Source organism: Macrobrachium nipponense, chromosome 7 (assembly GCF_015104395.2).
Source record: "Macrobrachium nipponense isolate FS-2020 chromosome 7, ASM1510439v2, whole genome shotgun sequence".
NCBI lineage: Eukaryota > Metazoa > Arthropoda > Malacostraca > Decapoda > Palaemonidae > Macrobrachium > Macrobrachium nipponense.
Window position 1 is genome coordinate 46,894,065 of NC_061109.1, and position 24,801 is coordinate 46,918,865.

Here is a 24,801-nt window from a genome sequence, read left to right on the forward strand (position 1 = left end):
GAAAATAATTTTCAAATCTTAGTAAAACTAAAAGAATTAATGGACTCTTTTAAAATCAAAGAATAAAATTCATATCTAATTTGCTAATGCAAATTTTGCATTAGCAAATTTTGCTTATATTTTTATTTTCTGAACTGACTTTGACAAGCAATATAGCAACTTATGTTTCTCCAAAATCCTCAAAAGTAAGTTTTCATAAACATTCCAACTAGAAAATAATATGCATAACCTTACCAATAAGACATTCAACTGCATGACAAAAACCCTAATTATTGGTTCAAGACAGCCCTTTCGTTTTCGCTGGTACTGTAAAGCAGTGGTCTTCAAAACCTGAAACACACAGTAGAAATTTTGTACAGTTCATCAGTCTAAAATAATCATATAATGTAATATGATTGAAGATGTAGTTGCACAAAAAGTATTATGGCCTTTCTTTGAGAAAAAAAAAAAAAAAAAAAAAAAAAAAAAAAAAAAAAAAAAAAAAAAAACACTTTTATATGTACTAGTGTATACACACATCAAACACGGTTTACGGTTTACAGGTTCTTGCAAAGAGATTTCTCATCCTAAAAGTAACCAACTAAAGTACACATCAAATAAAGCAGGTTTGGCTTTCAGGTGTTGTAGCTTTCACATTATGAACATACATACTATGAACAGACCTCACATAAGTCATAGGAACAAATCCAAAGGACAATCATTAGGAAATCAGAAGTTTGGAAAGAGTACTTGTAATTAAAAGATGAAATTTTCAAATAATGGAATTGCCTTTGCAATATGAGACACAAAGAAAGTTTACCATATACCTAAATAACCCTACATTTTTAAAAGTAGAGGCAGTCCCCAGTTATCAGCAGGAGGTTCCATTCCAACAACTTGATGATAAGCAAAAATCACCGATAACCAAATATCAGCGATTTATGGGGCTTATGGCACTGATAATCGGATTTTGGCGCCAATAACCAGTTAATGGCACCTCTGTTAGGTATGTATCGGTGCCAATAACCAGAAATCAGCACATGATGATGATGAAAATTGCCAATTTTTGGCAATAGTCAAGTGCCATAAAACTGGATCGCCGATAACTGGGGACTGCCTGTACATTTAAAGTTCTCAAACTTCCAGATAGCAAATTTAATGTAAAAAATGTTAACCTTATGGTTACTGATGATGTAACTAAAAAAAATTCAGGCACCATGGAAAAAAAATTTATTATAAGAACTGAACTCAGAAACCTGACTCATACCTTCATTAATTCACCCTTTGTAGTGTAATCTAGAGTTGTACCAAAATTGAATCGGAAATTGGGACATGCCTGCTGAGGATAATTATTTGGAAAGTTGATAGCCAAATAAATTATGTGGCTCCCATGCTTTACTGTCACCACACAAGATCTTGCCTCAACATCAGTCTGAAATGGAAAATGGGAATATTCTTTTAGATGTAAATTACGACTCAAAAGAGCAAAAGCTGCCTTCTAGCATTCAAAACACTAGAACAATTTCAGTATCTTTTTAATCTGCCCACTAATTTTTTGTGTAAACATGCCTGAATTGCTCTTCTGGTAGAAGGGTGCGAAGCAGAATATCCCATAGCATTTAAGAATGACTGTTTTATTGCTCTAAGTTTTTCTGTTATTGACACATCAATCACCATTAATACTGAAATTATTAGATAAGAACAAATGAATTTAATGCATAAAAAAATAATAAAAGAACAATGAATTAAATATTCTGTAAAAGATCAGCTTCTGAAATAAATCTAAAACTACTACTGGTATTGTATACTATGTATATCCTAGCCAAGAATTCTGGCAAGGATATACCTGCCATCTTCACCATAAGACTCATATTACTAAAGTTTCCATGATTACCTGCTTCAGCCAGCAACAGATTCTGTTCTTAATGACTTATCTCAAGTTTAATTCTGTGGAGAGGAACTAGTTTAGTTCTGTGGAGAGGAAGCATCTACAGGTGTTGTCTTGAGGTCCAAATAATTCTCCATGAATAGAACCTAAAATAATCTATAAGACAACACAAAACGTCATCTGCATTGTCAATTGAAAACAAGGGAAGGTGAAGGATGCTGTAGCATGTCCTGTCTACAAGTTGTTAGGGTCTCTGCTACAAAGTCTGGGGTAAATGACAAGTTCGACTAAGACTCATCTTCTAGCTTAGTAACTTTCCTGGACAACAATAGCTTGCTAGTCCACTTCAAAAAGTGCAAATGCCAGTAACAGGAAGGCAGACTTCAGTGTAAGGATCTGATGGTTGCCTCAAGAAGCTGTAAGCTTCTTTAATCTACTACAGAACCTTTACTGTGCCTATTAAGTCTGAGTACTTTTGAAAATGCAGCCTTACCTCCCTTGCAAACACAGTTTTCTGTGAAAACAAAGTCAGATACAGAATTCTGCACTAAGGAACTAGTGAGTTGATTAAATCAACATTCCTCTTTTCACAACATATGTAGACTTTCTTTTAACTGGCCTGGCCGAGGTTGCTGGGTGACATTTTGCAATGCCTTGCAATCTAAATATTGATTGGCTGCCCACTGTCACACAGTATCCATGATCAAGTTATCTGGTGGCCCAGTAAGTATACCCAAACTTTGACTTGATGTTTTTATGCACATCTGAACCTCTAACAGAGACAGACCAGCAGGATCCCTACCAAGAGGGGTTCTGTCTCCATGAAAGGATAATGGTAACTATTTTTGACAACAAGAACCCAAGTTGCATTCTGATCTACCACAATTTTCAGAATGTCTGGAGATAGTGCCTACCAGTTGAGAACCCTTCAAAAAGGAAGCACTAACTTCATTTTTTTTTATGCTGAAGTCAGTCCATTTAAGGAATATGGATAGGGCCTCCTAGAGGGCATATACTCAATTACAGCTATGATGGAGAAGGTACCTATGATGAAGATCTCTGTCCCAGGGCAAGCCTCTATGTGAGCTCTTTGACTAACTCTCTAAGAACAGGACTCAATACAAAAGATGGGAGAATTACAAATATTTGGCATTCATAAGAGCCATGAGGTCTAGAAGATACCTCATAGCCATGTCCTTATCCTCCATGACTATGTTGCTTAGGAGGCAGCCAACCATACAAATTGAAAATATAAATACAAATTCAAGCAAAAACCAACTTTTGATGACTAGCTCCTTCTGACAACAAAAAGTAGATGCCACCTAACACCAACTTGCACCAGTTGGAAGTTCCACACTGGACGAGTGGTTTTCGAGCTTGGCTGCCAATCCGGTGGTCCGGATTTCGATTCCCTGCTCTGCCTATGCGGAATCAGAGGAATTTATTTCTGGTGATAGAAATTCATTTCTCGATATAGTGTGGTTCGGATCCCACAATAAACTGTAGGTCCCGTTGCTAGGTAACCAATTGGTTCCTAGCCACGTAATAATATCTAATCCTTCAGGCCAGCCCTAGGAGAGCTGTTAATCAGCTCAGTGGTCTGGTAAAACGAAGATATACTTAACTTTGCACCAGTTGGAAACAGCAAGCAGCGCAAGGAGAAAGCATTCAGTTATATTCAGTTTGGACACAAAAAGAGGTGGCAAGAGCAAAAATGCAAGCAAGATCGTAAGACCATACAAAAACCTCATCAGGTAACTAAAAGTTCCTTCACCAAAACCATAAAAAATTAAGATTTCATTAAGAGCTAGAATATATAAAATCAAGAGACAGGAAGAGGTGATATGCACAGCAACACTAATGGAATGTCTAGACCAGAAGGCCTTCCTCTGGCTATAGCCAAATCACTGGTTGATCAACAAATTAAGGTCTCAAAAGTGAGAGGCCATCTAAAAACGTGATGCTCACTGGTCGTCTCAGCTGGTATAAATATGTAACAAACCATGGGCTTAGGTCAAAAAACGGCTTTGGGGGCAGGAGAGCAAAGCGGAGGTCCACTCTCCAAGGCAGTCAAAGAAAGACTGATAGTCACTGGATTCAAGTGCACTCTTTCGACGTGCTACCACCTCAGATATGTATCAGATGCCACAGATTCCTTGCATTTGCAAGTTTTTATTGTTTTTAACCAGTTTCCAGCTGGCACTAGAAGATTTATCCTATTGTTAAGACCGAAGGTTTGTTCCATGTATGGATAAAGTGAGATATGGACAGAACTCCATTATATTTCTAATTCCACCATTTATATAGAAAGGTTTCCATTAGGTATCCATGACACTTCAGTGAAGGAATAAATAACAGTTTGGGGTCAAGTGTTGGCATTTCCTGTTGGTTTAACTTAGCTTAGCTAAAGGCACCAGCTGGGAAAGCTCATTTTGCACTTGTAACAGAACTTTAATTACTTGCTACAAAAGGTACCAAAGTTACCAATAATAATGATATAATAATAATATTGAAAGGAAAGGCCGTCTGGGTGCCGTTTAGTATGTATGTACATATTGCAGTTTCTCAATCTCTCGAATGAGTTTCTTTGTAGCAGCAGGTAAATCACACAGAAACTTTCCCAAGTTTATTTATTCCATGACATTTTGGTGAAGCTTTCTACCATACTCAAAAGGTGAATGAAGTCAGAGACTTCATATTAATACCTGCAAGCAAGCTTACAGAAATTTCTGGCAAATTTTCACTAGATGTTGAAGTGTGTGTGAGCATGTATGCACACCTCCTATTGACTCATCTGGGGGTCTGGCTGACTGACGTAGTCTCTGATTGCTTGGTGTCAGGTTCCGAGAGCTTTGGGCAGTTGAATTACTATCCAAAGAGTGTGACTTGCTGTTCTCCTGATGGTGGAAGGGTGAAGAAGGGTTTTCTGGGTTATGTTTAGCAATGGTTTTCATTGGAGGATGATGATGGCCTTATATCATAGGCAGTGATGGTTGTTGTCACTGTCTAGGGGTTTTTAACTACTTACGTAATCCAGGAATCCCTTCTCCCTTTCACCCTCAAGAGAGTGACAAGTTGTGCCCCTGGGATAGCAATTTAGCCGCACACTATTTTAGGCAGCGTGCCCTATGACCAAAACTCCTGGGACCTGGCACCAACCAATCAACAGCTACGTTGGTCAGCTAGACTCTCTCAGATGAGTCATTCCTCTCCCAACCAATAGGAGGCCCTACACAAACCAGCTGCCCCCCCCCCCACAAAAAAAAAATAGAGTTGGGAACAACAATGTCAGATATTGACAGGAGGTTCCTCTTATGACATGCTTCCTGTAACAAATAGTTGAAGGTACTAAAGATTTTCAAGTGTTCCAACTGTATCTGCCATGCTCTCTATCTTATAGTTTTCACCAGTTCCCTTTGACTTGATTGACTGATTATGAGGTTTAGGTCCGATTGATTGATTGAGTATAAAAATTTAGGCAAAAGGCCAAGCACTGGGACTTGTGAGGTCATTCAGCACTGAAACAGAAATAGCCAGTAAAAGGTCTGTAAAGTGTAACATGAGGAAAACCCTTGCAGTTGCACAATGAATCAATTGTTAGGTTTGGGTGGAGAGTAAGATAGGAGAGAGAGAATATGAAATGAGGTACAGTAAAAGGAACAAAAGGGTTGCAGCTAGGGGCCAAAGGAATGCTGCAAAGACCTTAAAATAATGCATCCATAAAGGAATTTCATTAAAATGACAAATTTTTTAATCAATTTGTATTTTTCATAGCTAACAAACCTGAGGTCTTAACAATATGATAATCTTCTAGTGCTAGCTGGAAAACCTGTAAAAACAATCAAAGATGGTAAAACAAGGAATCTGTGGCATCTGGCAACTCATGGATATACGGAGTGGATGCTTGGTCATAGACCAAGATCGTACACCAGCAAAATATCAGTCTTTCTTCTACCGCCTTGGAGACCGGAGTTTTGCTTCTCTCTCATTTTCCAAGGCGGTTTTTTAATTGTAGCCTGTGCTTTTTTATTCAGGACTGAAGTTCCATGAATGTCAACATTTTTAGACAAGCCTTTGTTTGTAGTGCTGACTTTCCTTTGGACAGATGCTTTTGCTGTTGATACTACTGTTACTCTGCATTGGCATCGCTGGCAGTATGTGTGATAAGCTGTCCGTCTCCTTAGAGGGTATGTATTGCCTTCAGAGAGACAGGACCCCTTACTTTGATTTAGTGCTTTATTTGGAAATATGCGTATTGACATTTAACGTTCTCTCGCTCTTTAAGACAGTGATATGCTTGTGATGTCGTGAATGGGCTGCGATGTCATGAATGGACATGTGATGTCATGGGTTCTGCCGACTGCTTAGTTCTCACACTGCTCTGAGGGTTGACTTCTTATCAGATTTCTTCAACAGTGATTTTTAGTCAAAATTCATCGTTATCCATCACGTTTACGTCAGGGAAGTGAGGAAAAAATTAAATGGAAATACCATAGCCTATTACAAACACCATTCAAAGGACCCTATGAGTAGCTTCAAGAAATTATGTCTGAAAGAATCAGTCCACAATAACCAACTAAAGTAAAACATCAATTCTCAATGACCCAGCTAGGACATCTGTAAGATCAGGGACTTCTGCTAAAATCCCCTGCAATAAAATTAGCTGATTTAAGCTAATGTGCAATCAAGAAAGCATTTTCTGAAATATGACACTGTTCCTGCAGTAAATAGAGGTCATATAAATGAGACCAAAAAATAAAGTACGTATGTATATTCACTGAAATGGAAGCAAAGGAGAGAGCACAATCTGTTACACTTATGCTAATGTCTCAGGAGGCGTTTATGACCGAAAATATATCTGGAGTAAATGATTTTCAGTTCCTGACAAATAAAATGGAACAATTGTGACGAGAGGAAAGTGGAGTGTACATGTGGGGAGTTAGGCTTTAGCAAAGTTAAACATTTGCTACTTCAGTAACAAACTTGTCAGTGGAGAACACATTGATAGGGCAATAAGAGAAATAGCAGCAAAAGCACTGAAAATGTGCAAAGAGGCTGCTAGACTACTGGTAAATAAAGATATTCTATCAACAAAGGAAACATTTTTGAAGTGCCCCCAAAGACTATTTACTTTATGCAGAATACATCAACCCTGAGAAAAAGTCTGAAATAGTGCCACTACAAAATTATTGAATTCAAAGCCAGAATGCAGTGGGAAGATCACATTACATAACTGAAAGTTGTGGAGATATGTGCTTAAAGGCTAAAAAAACAAGACCATCTCACAAAAGCTTGTGGTTTGGATATGAAATGACAAGGGTTGAGACGAGGTTTGTCACAAATCTTACCGATATGGAGTTAGAAAAGAGATCAGTAGAAAGGTCAACAAAATCAAAGCAAAAGTGTTTTCAAAAGACAAAATGGCTAGCAAGTCAGGATGAAATTCATAAACAACAGGCAATCCCTATAAAACTTGCTCTCTTCTACAAGCCCATTACGTTAACATAAAATACCATTTGTGCGAGGGAAAAGCTCGTCACACCAACTTGAGAAGTTTTGAAAATAAAAATGACCCAGTGTGCATACCAAACTCATGTTCTACTGGCTCAGATGGGAGAAAGGCTGGTATGGTTCCTCCATGTGACTTACCAATAGGTTGTTTTGCTCTGCCCTTAGGACTTTGTCTTGCTACTGTGAAGGCGTGCATTTAACACTACCATCCTCATGCCTTTCAATTGGTGGTATGTTTGCTGCCATTGTCTTAATGAGAATTGTACATACTTGCTATTTCAGTTTTTTTTATGATCTCATAACTCATTTGATTCCTTCAAAGTTAATTTGAAAACAATATTTACCTAAGGTTCTTTATTTTTTGCCTTAGGCATTCTTTGCCACATATGATTATTGCTTGCCTAGAATTAGGCTATGTTTTACATGTGATTTATATGCCTCCTCAATTGTGGTATGTAAGCAGACTCGAAGATGTTTAAGGAATTGTCAAATATGTGACCTCACAATTAAATAAATTAGTTAACACACTATAACAATAATGGAATGCTGATGTCAAAGTTACTTATCATTATATGCAACCACCAAGTTGACCTGTGGTTTACATCTGATATGAATCTTCAAAAGTAAATTTACTCAACTAGCATTAATAAACTAGAAGATTATCAATAGTTCAGGCAAATTATTATTATTAATAAAAGTAGTTTAACCAGACCATTGAGCTGATTTTCAGTTCTCCTAGGGCTGGCAGTTTAGGCAAAAGGAGAAATAAATACCAAATTAATAAATTATTATATATTCTCAAATTTTGTAAAAAAAAATATATATCACAGATATGCTTGTCAAAGTGAGCAAGTGCCTTTAAAAACTTTTCTCACAACTACACAAACAAGTGATACAAGCCAATACAATATCAATAAATTACCTACAAGAGAAATTCTTTTAAAATCACATTTAAAAATATATTCATAACAGCTTTCTATTGCAGTAGTATACATTTCAATGCTCATGTCTTACATGAAAACCAAGCTCTGCTCTGGTCTTAAATGAAGCATTACAAATTTCACAATGCATTTTTTGGGATACTGATCTTCTTGTACTATTTCTACTTCTCCCTTGCCCTTCAAACTTTTGACCTAAAACCTCTGAGGAATTACATATATTTTTGACACGTTTACTTTGAGACTTCAATATTTTCTGTTCTATAATGTTCTGATGAAAGATCGGCTTCTGTTTTTCACTTGTGCTAGACTTTACTTTTTCAATCATACACTCAAAAGATCTTTGCTTTCTGGGTCCTTCAACACTGAATGAAAATGTCTTCTTGTTTCTACAACTTCCAAGATGTTGGAGGTTATTTACCAAATTACAGTTAATTTCATCTTCGTCAATGTATAGTACTTTTGGATCTTCTCCAAACTGATCTTCTAAAACAGCAACAGTAATACTCCCAGTTATACTCTGGGTTTCATACTTTATATTTTTTTCAACAGCACATTCTCTATTTTCTTGATTAACCATTTCTCTTTTAGTTGAAGCTCCTACTGTACAGTCTGCACTACTCTTTGATTCATGATCAAACTTTGAAACACTATCATTTCCAATGTCATCATCAGTGTCAGACACCTCATCATCAGATTTCTGGTTCACATTCAAATGAAGGAAATCTCGACAGTCAATATCACGGTATCTACTGTTATGTTCCCTGTATTCAGTTTTATTTGAGAAATAGAGGCAACATTTCCTACACCTGTATAACAATTTCTTTACATCTTTCATAGATGAAATTGTGTCCAATCTGGGTTGTGATCTTGATATTTTCTTTTCAAAGCTTTGTGAATTTAATGGTTTATCATACACTAACATTGAATCATTATTTACATCCTCAGCTTTGTCTTTTGAACATTTATATTCTTGAGCATCTGAAATGCTTTCGAGTTTGGCATTCGTATCATCAAAAGCAGATGGATCATCAACATTCTCCTCATTTTCGATCTCAGTGTACAATTTTGTTTTTCTTTTAACATCATTATTCCTCAACAAGTTAACAGCATTCTTAGGAATCCGGCCTCGGTGAACTGTGTCTAAAACCGTCCTTGTCTTAATATATTTTTCTGCTTCTTCATTAGCAATGCCATGAGCATTTAAAATATGTTCAATCATCATATCTTTATCATCAAACACTACCTGACACTTACTATCAAAAGCACAATCAAAGAACACAAGTTTCCTCTTTTTCTTCACACCTGCATTCTGATAAGGTTTACTAGGCAAATGATCCCATTCTTCATCTGGATGCCATTTCTTGTAATGGAATATCAGATGTCGTCTACAGCGATAAGCCATTGGACAGAAACGACAGCTAAATTTATAAGTATTTCTTACTTTAGGATCTGATTTTTCAAACTGCTCTTGAAACCACTGTGCTCGTTTCTTCATAGCTTTTTCATTCCTTAACGGATCTCTGCCATCTGTCGCTCGAAATTTGTGATATTTGCGATTATGGTTTTTGGAATCTACAGTTGTCTTGAAAAATATGTTGCAAATTAAACATTTATATGCCTTCTTACTGGGATGTTCTTTCAAAATGTGTCGAGTCATGGCATTCTTAACAGGAAATTTTGCTTCACAATAATAACACTTAAATTTTACTTTTTCTTGGAAGACTTCATCATCACGCAAGTGTTCTGGAATGTGATAAACTATTGTACTGCCTTCTATACTCATTTCTATCTGTGACATATCAAATGGAGGCACATCTAATTTTTCGCTGCTAGAAGAAGGGTTTCGTGACGTCTCTCGTTGCATTGTAAGTGTGAGCATTTCTTCAGGATGTTCCCGCTTTTGATGATAACGCAACTTATTAGGATCTTCAAAACTGTTCTTACAGAAATCACAATAGTAAGGTGTGCTATCATCAGGATGATTTTTTACAATGTGTCGAAACAACCTGTGACGAATCTCAGTTTTAAAATCACAGTGAGGACAAGTATAATTTCCACGTACTGAACGACAACTGTGACCATTCAGCTTCCTACAAGTTTTAAAAACTACATCACAGTGTTGACAAAACCACTGTGGGTCATCTGGATGTTCTTCCCTAACATGATTAGCTAGCAAAAAATTATACATGTAAGCACTTTTACAATACCTACAAATGTACCTTTTGAAAGCAGCATGAACTTGTATATGGGACACCATCTGTGATTTATTATGACAAGTCATACTGCATATACCACATCGATAAGTGTAGTCAGTCAACCTTCCAAATGATCCTTGAGAACTCTTTTCACCTCTCCTATGGCTGGCCATATGACTGTTATAAGATTTCTGAAAACTGAAGGTTTCTCCACATTTTTCACATTTATAGAGAACTTTATCTACATACAAAATATTATGAATTTGCCAGAGATGTGTTGTTAAATTTTCTACAGAATTACAAATATGACCACATTCTTCACACTTCACTGTGAATAAATCGTGGGCTTTAGCTTTGTGTCTTTTCAAGGAAGTATAATCCTTAAATCCTTGACCACACTCGTTGCATACAACAGGCCGTTCACCAGTATGAAGCCTCTCATGATACTTCAAATTGGCTTTGGATCGGAAAGATGCAGAACATGATTGACAATGATAAGGTCTTTCATCACTATGTGTACGTTTATGAATTTGGAGAGGAGTACTGTAATGAAATGCTTTGTCACATTCATCACATTTATAAAATTTTTCAGCATTGTGAGTAACCTTGTGACTGTTCAAAGATGACCTGACTTTGTATGATTTATCACATTTATCACACTGAAAAACTCCGGGCTCATCACTGTTTGGAGCATTTTTCACTGGATATTTGTTTGCGCACAAAGAGATTCTTCCAGTTGCCTGAGATGGTACAGTTAAGCTCTGCTCCAAACAACTAGTAATCATAACAAAATTTGTACCACTTGCCTGGTATGTTTCCATTGATTCTACTGGAGAGCTTATAGAAATCTGTGTGTGCTGCTTTTCCCCTTCCCCCACAAGCACATTAACAAATATGAGAAAACATTGGTTTTTAAAAATCATTATATTATTTCCAGGGCACAAAACACCACCTTCTAATAACTGAGGAGCCAACATTGCACAATCTTCTTCAGTAGCTTCCAAATTTTCTGGATTAGGCAAATACACTAGCTTAGCTGGCACCTGTATTGAAGCATCATTTGAACATTTAACCAGGACAGACCCTTCCATAACACCAACATTCACGTCAACTAGTGGCGGAGAAAGTGAAAGCATTAAGTGAGCATTTTCAGACGATTGATTCACTCCATTAGTGGGAGCATCTTTGTGAATGGATGTTGGAGTAGCAATGCTAGAGGTTTCCTTATTTCTACATAAGGAAGACTTAACAGAAGCAGCCAATGAATGCAATGATACAGTTTCTGAACTTTCATTCTCAACTACATATATCACTGTCTCCTCCTTTTCATTTTCATTAGCAGCAGTAAATGTTAATTCCCCTGAAGGTGGTAGTTCCCTTATTTCACAGCTAGAGCTTTTCTCTGCATTTAAACAATATGGTTCAACTGCCTCTACTTTCACACTGTATGATTCTGTTTCTTCAATTTTTACACTGAAAGCTTCTGATTTCTCAGATGTTAAAAGATAAGAAGTGAAATTTTCTGGTATATTCTCTGAATGAAGGTGATCACCACCCTGACTCCTAAAGAAAATCCTATACGGTTGTGTATCTCTTTTACAAGGATCTATGGATTTTTCAGAAAGGCATGGTTGAACTTTTGAATTCCTGGATTCAATACTCAAGACACTTGTATTTACCTTGTCTATTGGGTGAGAATTCTCCCTCAAACCATTACCTGAGTAATTAACAACTAATTCATCTGGATGATCTGACTTTTCCGTACCAATGAGACTGGAGTTCATATTACAAGAGTAATTAGATACAAATTCTTTAAAAGATTCCTTCTGAGCAACAACATTACCATTGGCCGAGTGACATTCATTTGTGTGTGACAAAGTCACTGTATCACTTCTTTCGCAGGCAACAGAGGTTCTATTGTCTCTTGGTAAAGCAGCTATATTGCAGTCATGTTGACTGTGTTTTTCCAACTCCCTTGCCAGTTTTTTAACTGCAGAAACTAAGTCATTACCATCATCATCCAAGTGATTTCCCTCAGCAACCAAATTATTTTCTGCACAAACCAAGGGATTAAGAGGTCCATCGAGGCTGCTTGGTTCATTATCAAAGCTGTTTGGTTCACGTTCGAAGTTACTTGCATCATGTTCAAATTCCACTGGTCCCTGTTCAAAGTTGTTCATTCCCTGGTTGAAAGTTTTACCTCCTATCTCAGTGAGCATCGCGATTCTTCCTGCCTGTGGGATACCAGTATGCTCCAGTTATATTAATATTACTGTATAACTTATATGTATTATGAAGTCCAGTGCAGTCAATTTCATTGATAAGAAGCAAGCACATTAAGAACAAACATATGTCTATTTCAACAAAACCTCATGAAATGAAAGATTAATTAATCTAAAGTATTCTGTTTTATAATGTCAGTCGCCAATGGAAACCCCAATCACTATTTGCATCCAGGTAATTATCAATACAAGAATAGATTAGTTTGTAATGGAAAATAATTTTTTCAAATATAAGATTAAGTTTTTCATACATACCCATAAACCCTGTAGCACACATTCAGTCTTTAGATGTCCCCTGACACTGCAAAACTTTTGCCTAACAGACAGCAAGTAGAGTCACTGCACATTCGCTGCTCTGGTCCTATCTCATTCACAATGCTGAAGTACATGGATGCAAGCCACATAAAAAATGAACTAGCTCACGAGAGAGTGCAATCCTCACTTCCTTTTGCCTCCTTGGGGGGGGGACTTTACCTTAAGCAGATCCTCCTCCCTCAGCAGAGAAAGACCACAGCCGTATTGGTCAGGTCATAATGGTAAGAATAAGTCTCGTTTGATTACTTTGTGTCATAGGTTGTGTCTCTCTCTGACAGGCAGCTTATTCTTCCTGCCTGATGGAAGAAGTTACAACAAAAATGGCTGTTTTGTTACTGTGGAGGCCAGTTTCTCAACAAGATTTATACCAACTGTTCTAGAACCAAAAATGATGCCAGTACATTTGGAACCAACAGTCTCTAATGTCAGAAAGTCAGGTCAGAGAACTCCATTGTAACAGCATTCCACTAAAATTCTCTTGCCACTCCAGAGGTCCTCAGAGAAGTGGGCACCTCCATTGTATTGAAATGATGATCCTCATCAAAACCAGGCCTCAGCAGCTGAATCTAGATGATGTGGCTGCAGAAAGCAGTCCTACACCACATATATTTTCTAAGGGAGTAGTATATGTTAGGTGGGAATAAAAGGAAATGAATATGCAGACTCTGCTGCCAAATTAGCCTGCACTATCCCTCCAACAATTTCACATGCCCCAGTGTCAGACTGGGTAAAATCTGTTAAAACATTGATTTACCAGGATTGGATAGGAGAATGGGCCTCGGTGCCAACAACAAATAAACTTAACATAAAAACTGAAGTATATGCATGGAGGACATCCTCACAGGAGGAAAGATCAAAAGAGGTGATCCTAGCAAGGCTCCGTATAGGACACACAAGATTCTCACATGGTCACTTGATGTCAACACCACATGCTGACCCAGTGAAATGTAACAGATGTCAAACACCCATGACAGTACAGCATTTGCTTGTTGAGTGCCCAAATTGGACCCAGCAAAGATCTATTTATCTGCGGAGTTCGGAAATGAAAAGTATTCTTGCTGAAAGCAGGGATTTTTCAATTAATAAAATCATAAATTTTTTAAATAAGACTGGTTTCTTAAATAAAGTATAATTTTTTTTTTCTCAGGATTGATCCCTGAGAACCAGCCCGAGAAGAGTCTACTTGAGACTCAGAGGTCTGGAAAAACTAACCCCTATTAATAATAATAGTATATGTTAGGTGTCACACCCTCTCTTGGTTCCTTTTCTAAGCATCATCATCCTAATATCTACTGTGATGTACTTTGTAGTGCTTGCCTTTGAGTAAGGCAAAACAGATTTTTTCCTGGGTTTTGCAACATGAACTAGTATTTCAGTTTTTGTTGCCATTTGATGCAGAAGATACCATAAAACAATCCAGAACTTCAGCAAACAAAGCCTCATCTTGAAAATTTTGACTTGGCTGCAACAACCTTGTTCTTTTCTGAATGTTACACAAAAACAACACAGTTCTTGGAGGGATCAAACCTTGCTTTCTTTCCAGGAGTGGATGGTGTCTTTTAGAGTCACAAACTGGAAATTATGAATGTTTTTTGTCCAAGGTGAAAGGATCCATCTCAATCACAAGTAACAGCACAAAAGGCCTCTTCATAGTAATGGCATGGCCCATTGGAGACCTCTGAGTAAATACTTTGCTAGAAGAAGATGAGGGGAAAGATAACGAAATTTTCTCTCTATGATTAAAAAAAAGGGAGGGGGGAGGGGAACTGAAAGAGCAAGCTAGTCATAGGCCTCTTGCCAGAATCAATTCAAGTAGAAAAAAAGACAAGTCCACAGAGGAAGTGGTTAGCCCTGAAAACATGTCATTACGGCAACTCTACCAAACACTGCTTATTGGCCAATAGCAGGTCACCTGTGCCAGCACAATAATCGGCTCAAAGGAGGAAAGTGATTTGGTGCTACATGCTTTAGATGCTTAGACGTCAATGCAAACTATATCAGGCAGTACTGGCATTTGCCATATCTTCAGTGATGATGGAAATAGTTGTTCCTATAACAGTTGCTATCAAGACCACAGATTCTGTTAAGTCTTAACAATAAGAAAGGTCATGACCACGATAAAACAAAACATTGTCATGAGGTGAATGCCATGGAGTCTTCTTGAGAAATCAGCGGTCACACTCAGAAGGACTGCAAGCCACGGAGTCTTCTGGAGAAATCAGTGGTTACACTCAAAAGGAATGCAATCCCTAAACTAGTTGCCAATTGCAGCAGAAGCCATATCCAAAGAGTAAGTCCCAGGAAAAACTGGGTATTCTTTAAAATTCAAATTGGCTTGTAAAATATGTTTACCAAAGAGTTGACCTGGATAAGACCATCTACAAAATGGAAACACAGCCATCTGGGAGCAAGTAGAACATCCTGCAGACATAGTTCATTAATACAAGACGACTCATAGGCAGCCTCCTCTGATTTTTGCAGAAAAAACATCAAGTTAAACAACAGGCACAAAATCAGTCAGTGGGAAGCAGAACAGTGAGGGTAGAAAGCTAAGTGTTGGTGACTGGTATGGTAAGTTTAGTAAGTTAAGCCCAAGAAATAGTAACACCTAGTTAATTGAATATTATATCATCTAAGAACTGGCACTCCTTTCCTCTAATCCAAGAACCTGAAGAGTCCCTTGCAAATCTGCAAAAAAGGCTGAACATTCACTTGCAGGTGAAGGAGCTATATCTACAACAGCATCACTAGCATTATGCAATTCCTAATGAAATTTATTTCACAAAATTTCCCCACTGCTCAAGCAACCAGTCATGATAAGTCAAACAAGAAAGATTAGAGGAACAAACCCACCCGTAACAACTACAGCACAGGAGATTAGAATACTTATTCAAGTACAGGAGATTACGATACTTATTCAAGTTCAATGTAAAATAGCACAGACAGCTTTCAAGGTCTCACACATAATTTGAGGCATTCCAAATAATTAAGGAAAGTAAAAGTATACTGAAGACAGAATCCCAGTTTGGCACACAATGTAAAGAGAGCAAAGTTATGGCAAAGCTAAAATCTGAGATAACTATGGTTTGTAAATAGTGTCTGAAATTAAAAATCAAAATCTATGAAAACAAATGCATAAACAATACTAACAAAGAATTATATATTTCTGGGCTCAGCTCGTGTCGCTTGCGCGAAATATCCTTTAATCTATTATTTCTAGGGTAAATGTACTAACACATACCAGAGAATAAATAAAATAAAGAAAAAGGTCAGTACAACTGACTCGCTCACCCTCTAGGAGGGTGTCGGTATGAACACTAGGCGAGTGAGACCACTACCACGAGCCAAATGCCAATAGAAATCCCCTCCCACTACAAAACCCTCAACAAGAGGGGAGCCGTCCCGCCAGAGTAGAGGCCAGCTCGTACTAACTACTACTCCCATCCGATGCTTGCGACTGCTGCGCCTCTGGTGGCCATCCTTTTCAGTTAGCTCACACGAGTCACACGTGTATTTTTCTCTCTGTGATTTTTGTGCCCTTTCTTCGGATTTTCGATAATGGAGCGTGCAGCTATTGCAGCAGCTAAGTTAAGTACTCAGTATTTACGGTTAGCGAGTTTTTTCCGTCCCCGAGACAGTATTTGCCCGTTTTTAGGTACAAATACGTTCTCGGGGCTGGAAGCATGGCAGCATGGTCCTGCCGCATGTTGGGTTCGTTCTTGGTCTCCCATACCTAGAACATCCCTTATTATTTACGCTCTATTTTGATTATCCGCGTCGTTAGGTCTACTCAGGTTGTCATACATGTAGTATTCACCTTATGTAGGCTTTTTTCTATCCAGACCCTAGTCCAGGTTCTTAGTATCGGCCCCTGACTAGCTTTGAGTGGTAGACTCGCCTTCGGGCTAGTCGCACACTCCTGGATTTTTTCTCCTGCTTTTTTACCTTCTTTCTTTCATTTTTTATTTTATATATTTATAATGTTTTGTCACTGTGAGGTTAGTTAGTCGTCTGGCTTAGCCTAGGTCCCGGCTCGTAGAGCCTAGTCTACCGTTGATCAGTTCGGTCGCTTCCACATAGCTTCTTTCTGATCAGTTTGGTTTAGCCCTATGGGCCTATATGTACTACCGCTTTTCAGTTCAGGTTGCTTCCCGATAGCTTCTCTCTGATCAGTTGGTTGGCCTAGGCTTGGTTACTGTATCTTATTTACCGCCTCGTGGTCACTACGTGATCACGAGTCAGCCAGACGCCTGCCAGTCCCCCCCCCCTCCCCCCTCTCCCGCTCTCCCATAGAGTCGGGTGGGGTGGGTCGGTCTGTCCTTGCTCGCCCCGGCATGCCCGAGCCTGGCTCCCCTCTCCCCTCCACCGGAGGGACCTGGGAGTCCGACAGTCCCTGACTGGTTCGACCTCTCCGCTTACTCGGCTCGGCCGGGTGTACGTTGTGGGGGGCCCGGCCTTCCCCCCCTCCGTTACTTCCTTGCCGCTCCGGGCTAGCTCGAGTCTGTATGTCATCATCGCCCTTTCCCCCCTCCTTACTAGAGCTCCTCCATATCGGAGGCCCTGGTATCCAGCGGAAGGGTATAGTCCACCGTAGTTGGACCGGAGCATACAGTAGGTCTTTACTAACCGTAACCGTAATTGCTGATTTACTACACTCCCGCTTCACTGGACCTAGTCCGGTTCATTGCATGACATTGCATGTAGGTTTAAGTTATCTTTAAGTTTATCTTAAGTTTCTTAAACCATCCCTACCCCTCCCCTTTCTTTATTTTACCGGATCTCTCCGGGATTATAGCCTATTCAGGCAATGCAGGGAGGGGTTATGCCCAAATTTTTTCCGAGCTCCGGCATGTAACGGAGTTCTTTGTCCTTAGTCTGTAAGTGTTCCCCTTTTAAGATACTCATGTGTCTTCCCACTTACAGGCCACCAACTGTGAGCATCCGGATGTTCCGCTACACTTCAGGACCCCTGTGGACACGAAGTTTGCCGGTCCCATGCTCCATGCGCGACTCCGCACGGGGACATCCAGGTCTGGTACCATGAGACGTGTACCATATGTTACGATCTGGTGAGCCAGCTTTTTGGAAGGCGTAAGTATTCTTCTCCGCATGCTGCTCCGCTTCTTTTAGTACTTAAGTTTACGTTATTTACTTTAACTTAAGACATCTAGTTTAAGTTATATTCTAAGTTTTAGTTTTAATTAAAAAGTGATTCTTAAATCTAAAATATACCCTCTCTTACAGGCTCCGGCAGTAAGAGATACGGCACTGGTCTACCCTGCGGGCCTGGGTCGAGGGGTTTTGGCAATAACGCCGCCAAGGGTCAGCCCTACATACTGGAGAAGCGATTAGCCTCTGTTAATCTTTCCCGGAGGCAAGATGACTGGGTACGGTCGACCCGTAGAGGCGGACCCCTCTATTGCCTTTATCCAACAACAACTGGCGGCCTCCTTAACAGAACAAGACCAGGATATCTCCACGGATGTCGCAACCCTGGATATAAATGTTAACCTATGGTAGGTATAGACGACCTGTTCCGGAGAGGTAAGTAATGCAGGTACCCAAGGGTCTCCCTTTGGGAGTGACTGTTTCTTCTACCCCTGCAAACTCTCCATCCTTCCAAGGCTTTACGGGTGATGAGTTATATACTCCTCCAGAGGCTTCGGTTAGACTAAGATCAAGTCAAACATATGACCTTGACTAAAGACGTCATCGTCTTCGAAGAAGACGTCCTCGTCTTCTTCCTCGCGCAAGTCTCCGGCTCGTAATCCCGGCCCAGACAGGTCTAAAGGGTCTAGCTCCGGCTCAAAGTCCTCAAAGAGTAAACCTAAGGAGAAATCCCGCACCCCGGCAGTATCACCAGTTCACTACCTTTGGTGCTATTCAGAGTCTCCCTCCACCTCCGCAGCAGCTCCGGCTTTGGACACCAATGCTGGCCTGTTGCAACAGGTGGGCGACCTAGTGGGCTCCCTTAAGACGGAGTATGGGAACATATGATATTCCCGCCGCCTGTCGACAGATCACTTCTCAGACACTATTATAGCCAGTCTAAGAGAAGCCCCTCTTGCCTCTCCCTCAACCTCCAACACTAGCGGATCTCAGCTTCCCCCCGCATGACTCGCTGCCCGCTTTCTCCATGAACAATCCTTGGAGAGTAGCATCATACGCCCCCTTCCAAGATGGTCTCATCTCCATACCGAGTTTGGAACTCGAAGAATAGAGGACTTCGAGTTCTACCCGGAAGGCCTACAGCCTCCCTTCATAGGCTACGCTAGGCTCACGCCTTCGGCTATGGTTAGGGATGACAGGGTACCAAAGGAGACAGTCCTCTATTCTCGAGACCAGCTCAGCGAGAATGGCTCAGATGTTTAGAGGACATGGACTGTTCGAACACCAAGATCCAACCATTCAAAAGGTCCCTTTAACCATTTTCCAACGATGGACGGGAGTACCCCTCGCCTCCCTTTCCTAACCAAGATAGCTAGGTCGACATCTCAGCACTCATAAAGGGGAACCCATGCCTCAGTTAAAAAAGAAAGCAGACCCCACCCACAATCTCCGTTGCTCCCTTCATTGGAGAATTGTGGGAAGACTTGCCTAATACTTTTCACAGCTGGCAAACTCAAACCTGACTGTGCTATGGAGCAGTTTGGTGAAAAGCTGCCCAGGCTCCTGATAGTCTTATTCAAGCGGAATTTGACTCGAAAACACGACTAGCCAGGTCAATCAACCTGATGGCTATGTCTGAGGTAGCAACCATGGCTTATGGTTCAGAACCAATTTTTAAGCTTATGACCAAAGCCCTGACTCAAACGGTGCAGTCAGATATGTTCGAGTTTGCCACTGCCAGAACGAACAATTGTAGGAAGCATGTCCTGCTAGAGGCAACCATTCGTCATGAACCGAATAGGTTACTCTCTTCTAACATCTGGGGCGCAGATCTCTTCCCAGAGGCATATGGTAAAGGAAGTCCAGGCAGAGGCTACGAGGTTGAACCAGAGCCTTAAGGACCGTTGGGGTCTTACGGCTAGGAGAAGGCAAGACCTGACACCAAAAGGTAAGGGGCAAAGGAACCCACCAGACGTTTCCAGCCTTACCAAAAGAAGCAACCGCGCTTCCCCTCAACAAGTTCCTACAGTGCCGTTAGTGCAGACAGCCCAGCCCTCCACGTCTAAAGGTCATCACAGCCTATTTATGTGATATCCCCTCAGCCTCAGCCCTCCACCTCATACGCCATCTCTCCAGCTTACAATCAAGCCTTCGAGAGTCAAGCTTCTCAGAAGTATGACCGCTCGAACAAGGGAGGCAGAGGTAAGCGGTCCTTTCGTGGGAGAGGATCGGGAGGCCCCTTCAATAGGGGAAAGCACTTCAGAGGAGGTCGAGGGGGTTACCAGAACCAATGAAGAACTTCAGGTAGGAGGGAGGCTGTTCACTTTCGCCACCGGTGGAACTTCAGCCAGTGGGCTCAGAGCATAGTGTCAAAAGGGCTGGGTTGGAGCTGGTTGACGAACCCACCTCCAGCCAGACCTTTCCGTCAACTTCCTTCCAAGGAATTGACAGAGTACGCAGAGGACCTCCTTCAGAAAGGAGCTATAGTCAAAGTCAAAAGGTTAAAATTTCAAGGTCGCTTGTTCAGCGTTCCAAAGAAAGGCTCAAACAAAAGAAGGGTAATCTTAGACTTGTCCCAGCTTAAACTTAGCCATCCGCTGCGACAAGTTCAAGATGCTCACGATCTCACAGGTGCGGACCTTACTTCCCGTGGGGCCGTCACACCTCTATCGATCTTACAGACGCCTACTATCATATCCCTATTGCAAGACTTCCGTCCGTATCTGGATTCAAGATAGGAGATCAGACGTTCTCCTTCAAGGTAGTCCCGTTCGGGCTCAACGTGGCACCCAGGGTGTTCACGAAGCTAGCGAAGTAGTAGTGCAACAGCTCAGAGCTCAAGGATTATGGTAGTAGCGTATCTCGACGATTGGTTGATCTGGGCCCATCAGTCGAAGAATGCAACAAGGCCACACTGAAAGTGATCCAATTCCTAGAATATCTAGGATTCAAGATAAACAGATCCAAATCAAGACTCACTCCAGAGTCAAACTTTCAGTGGCTAGGCATTCAATGGAATCTATCCTCACACTCTGTCCGATTCCATCCACCACCAAAAGGAAAGAAATAGCGAAGTCAGTCAAGCAATTTCTAAGTCACAAAAACAGCATCCAGGAGAGCTCAGGAAAGGATCCTCGGCTCTCTCCAGTTTGCTTCAGTAACGAACATCTTAATGAAGCCAAACTAAAAGATCTAACCAGGATCTGGCGCTCACGAGCAAATGTCAGGTCCAGGGACAAGCTATCCTCAGTGCCTCTGATTCTAAAGAACCGGCTTCGGCCGTGGGCAAAAGTCAAGAATCTGTCAGTGTCAGTTCCTCTTCATTCCTCCACCAGGGATCACCATCCACACAGACGCGTCCTTAAGCGGCTGGGGAGGGTACTCCCAAGTCAAAAAGGTTCAAGGAATTTGGTCACCCCAGTTCCGTCAGTTCCATATAAATGTACTGGAGGCAATGGCAGTTTTCTTGACTCTGAAAGATTACGCCCACCAAGGTACTCCCACATAAAGCTAGTCTTGGACAGCGCAGTGGTAGTACATTGCATAAACAGAGAGGCTCCAAGTTCGCGTCATCTAAACCACGTCATGATAGCCATCTTCTCCCTGGCAGAACAAATTCAGTTGGCATCTTTCCTCCCCACCCACATAGCTGGAGTGAGAAACGTCATAGCAGACGCCCTATCCGATCAGTACCCCTAGAGTCGGAATGGTCTCTAGACGAGAGTTCGTTCCAATGGATCCTTCAAAGAGTCCCAGGGCTACAGGTGGATCTCTTCGCATCACAAGCAAACCACAAACTACCGTGTTATGTAGCCCCCACCTGGACCCTCTGGCTTACGCCACGGACGCCCTGGCTCTGGACTGGAACAACTGGGAGAAGATTTACGTCTTCCCTCCAGTGAATCTCCTTATGAAGGTATTAGACAAACTCAGGACATTCAGGGGTCAAGTGGCTCTAGTAGCCCCAGACTGGCCGAAGAGCAATTGGTACCCCTGATTCTGGAACTGGGCCTTCGTCCCCTTCGGATCCCCCCAGTCCCAAGCTCTCCCAGTCAGTACAAACGAAGACTGTGTTCGCTTCCTCAGGGATTCTCAAAACCCTAACTTTATGGATTTCATGAAGTTTGCGGCAAAAAGAGAGCGAATATTGACCCTCAGAATATTCTTTTCCTGGAATCCGATAAAAGGGATTCAACTTTGAGGCAGTATGATGCTGGCCGTCAAAAAGTTAGCAATCTTCCTGAGGGAGTCAGATATCAGATTCATGACAGTTAATTCTGCTATATCCTTTTTCAGATCTTTATTTGAAAAGGGTTTAGCAGCTAGCACTATTACGACGAACAAGTCAGCTTATTGAAAAAGATATTTCAATTTGGATTTAACATAGACTTGACAGATACCTATTTCTCGTCTATTCCTAAAGCATGTGCTAGACTTAGGCCCTCTGTCAGGCCTACGTCAGTTTCATGGTTCTTAAACTAAACGATGTTCTAAAACTGGCTTCCGAAACGATAATGACACATGCTCGTTTATGATGCTCCTAAGGAAAACTCTGTTTTTATTAAGCCTAGCTTCAGGAGCAAGAATTTCAGAACTGTCGGCTTTATCCAGAGATCCGGATCATGTTCAATTCCTTCCCACAGGGGAAGTGCTACTTTCTCCGGAACGTAGTTTTTTAGCAAGAATGAAGATCCCTTTGATGAGGTGGGAACCTTGGAAGGTATTTTACCCCTTCCGCAAGATGTTTCCCTTTGTCCAGTTTCAACCTTACGAGCCTTTCTATCCAGGACCTCCTCCTCTTCCTCATCGGGGCCCCTCTTTAGGAGGGAAAAAGGTGGTACTTTATCCACTAAAGCATCAGGCAACAAATCCTGTACTTTATCAAACGAAGCCAATCCTGACTCCTTTCCAAAAGCACATGATGTCAGGCAGTAGCCACCTCAATTAATTAACTTCCAGCATATGAATTTTGATGATTTAAAGAAGTATACCGGATGGAAATCGCCGACAGTGTTCAAACGTCACTACCTTAAGTCCTTGGAAGCTCTGAAATTCCCAGCAGTAGCAGCGGGTAACATAGGTTTCCCTGACTCTAGTTAGATTATAGTAGAAGATTCAGTCCTCCTTTCTACCTGCCTCACCCAACAGTTCGTCTATTCCTACCTTGTTCATTAGCTTAGCATTCACCTTGTGTTCTTAGCTGCGCTTTATGATTATATAGTGTCCCTTTTTGTCTGGTTAGGGACACACACAGCTGATTACCATACTGATCTCATAGATGTTATCCCCTTATTTTTGTATGCTAGGGGATACATCATATTACAATGGTTACGGGTTTTGTATAATTAAGTCATATACATTCCTGAGATATATATTTTTGTGATTGATCAAATATTTATGTAACTTTATATTAATTGCTATTTTCTATTTTGATACATGTTGTTACACAGATTTATTATGATAGGTAATCATTTTACCTATTTGTATATATGTAAATTACCTTATATTATTAACATAATTAGTTTTAAGGGTAATTTAAGCATAATTCTGATTTTGTTTTACTGTGTATTTGTATCTTTTTAGCAATTATATTCATTCATTTATTTGTATCTTTTATTTGAGACCTATTTTGTTTACTTTCTTTACAATCTTGTGCTGTTTCTCTGGTACGATTTCGCGCAAGCGACACGAGCTGAGCCCAGAAAAAGGATTTTGACGTAAGGCAAAAATCTATTTCTGGGCGATTGGCTCGTGTCGCCAGCGAAATACCCCCCCTACCCCCCCTACCCGCCCTGTTCGCTCAAGATTGTCTGCTAACTTCAGGATGGCCACCAGAGGCGCAGCAGTCGCAAGCATGGGATGGAGTAGTAGTAGTACGAGCTGCTCTCTCTGTGGGACGGCTCCCCTCTTGGAGGGTTTTGTAGTGGGAGATTTCTATTGGCATTTGGCTCGTGGTAGTGGTCTCACTCGCCTAGTGTTCATACCGACACCCTCCTAGAGGGTGAGCGAGTCAGTTGTACTGACCTTTTTCTTTATTTTATTTATTCTCTGGTATGTGTTAGTACATTTACCCTAGAAATAATAGATTAAAGGATATTTCGCTGGCGACACGAGCCAATCGCCCAGAAATAGATTTTTCCTTACGTCAAAATCCTTTTACTAGACCAAGAAAAATTAACAATAAAGGTGAAATGCAAAGAAAACCAGATATTACATAATTTTATGCACAAGCTATACCAAAAAAAAAACTAAAAATAATGAATTATTACTTAAAATCAATCAAAATGCCTATGAAGCCTGGTTTCCACTTTGTCTGTTAGACCAAAATCTCAGCTGTCTAGGAGCATTTGAAGACATCGAACATGGGCTATTTAAGTGATGGGTTTGGATTACCATTTATATATATATATATATATATATATATATCTATATATATCTATATATAGATATATATATATTATATATCTATATAGATATATATATCCTATATATATAGTGTATATATAGTATATATATATATATATATATATTATTATATATATATATTAGTAGTAATATTATATATATATATATATATATAT

General features: G+C 40.3%; 1 protein-coding gene across 6 annotated transcripts in view; it reads right to left on the reverse strand.

Annotated features, from left to right (window-relative positions):
- The window catches only part of LOC135217454 (GATOR2 complex protein WDR59-like), a gene marked incomplete in the record, with an annotated part of 356,363 nt that overhangs the window by 201,335 nt on the left and 130,227 nt on the right, over nt 1–24,801 (reverse strand). For 5 of the 6 annotated variants that reach the window (XM_064253332.1, XM_064253330.1, XM_064253331.1 and 2 more), the window contains 2 exon segments: nt 235–330; nt 1,247–1,411. In XM_064253332.1, coding sequence (XP_064109402.1) covers nt 235–330; nt 1,247–1,411 — 261 coding nt within the window. 6 annotated transcript variants of the gene reach the window in all.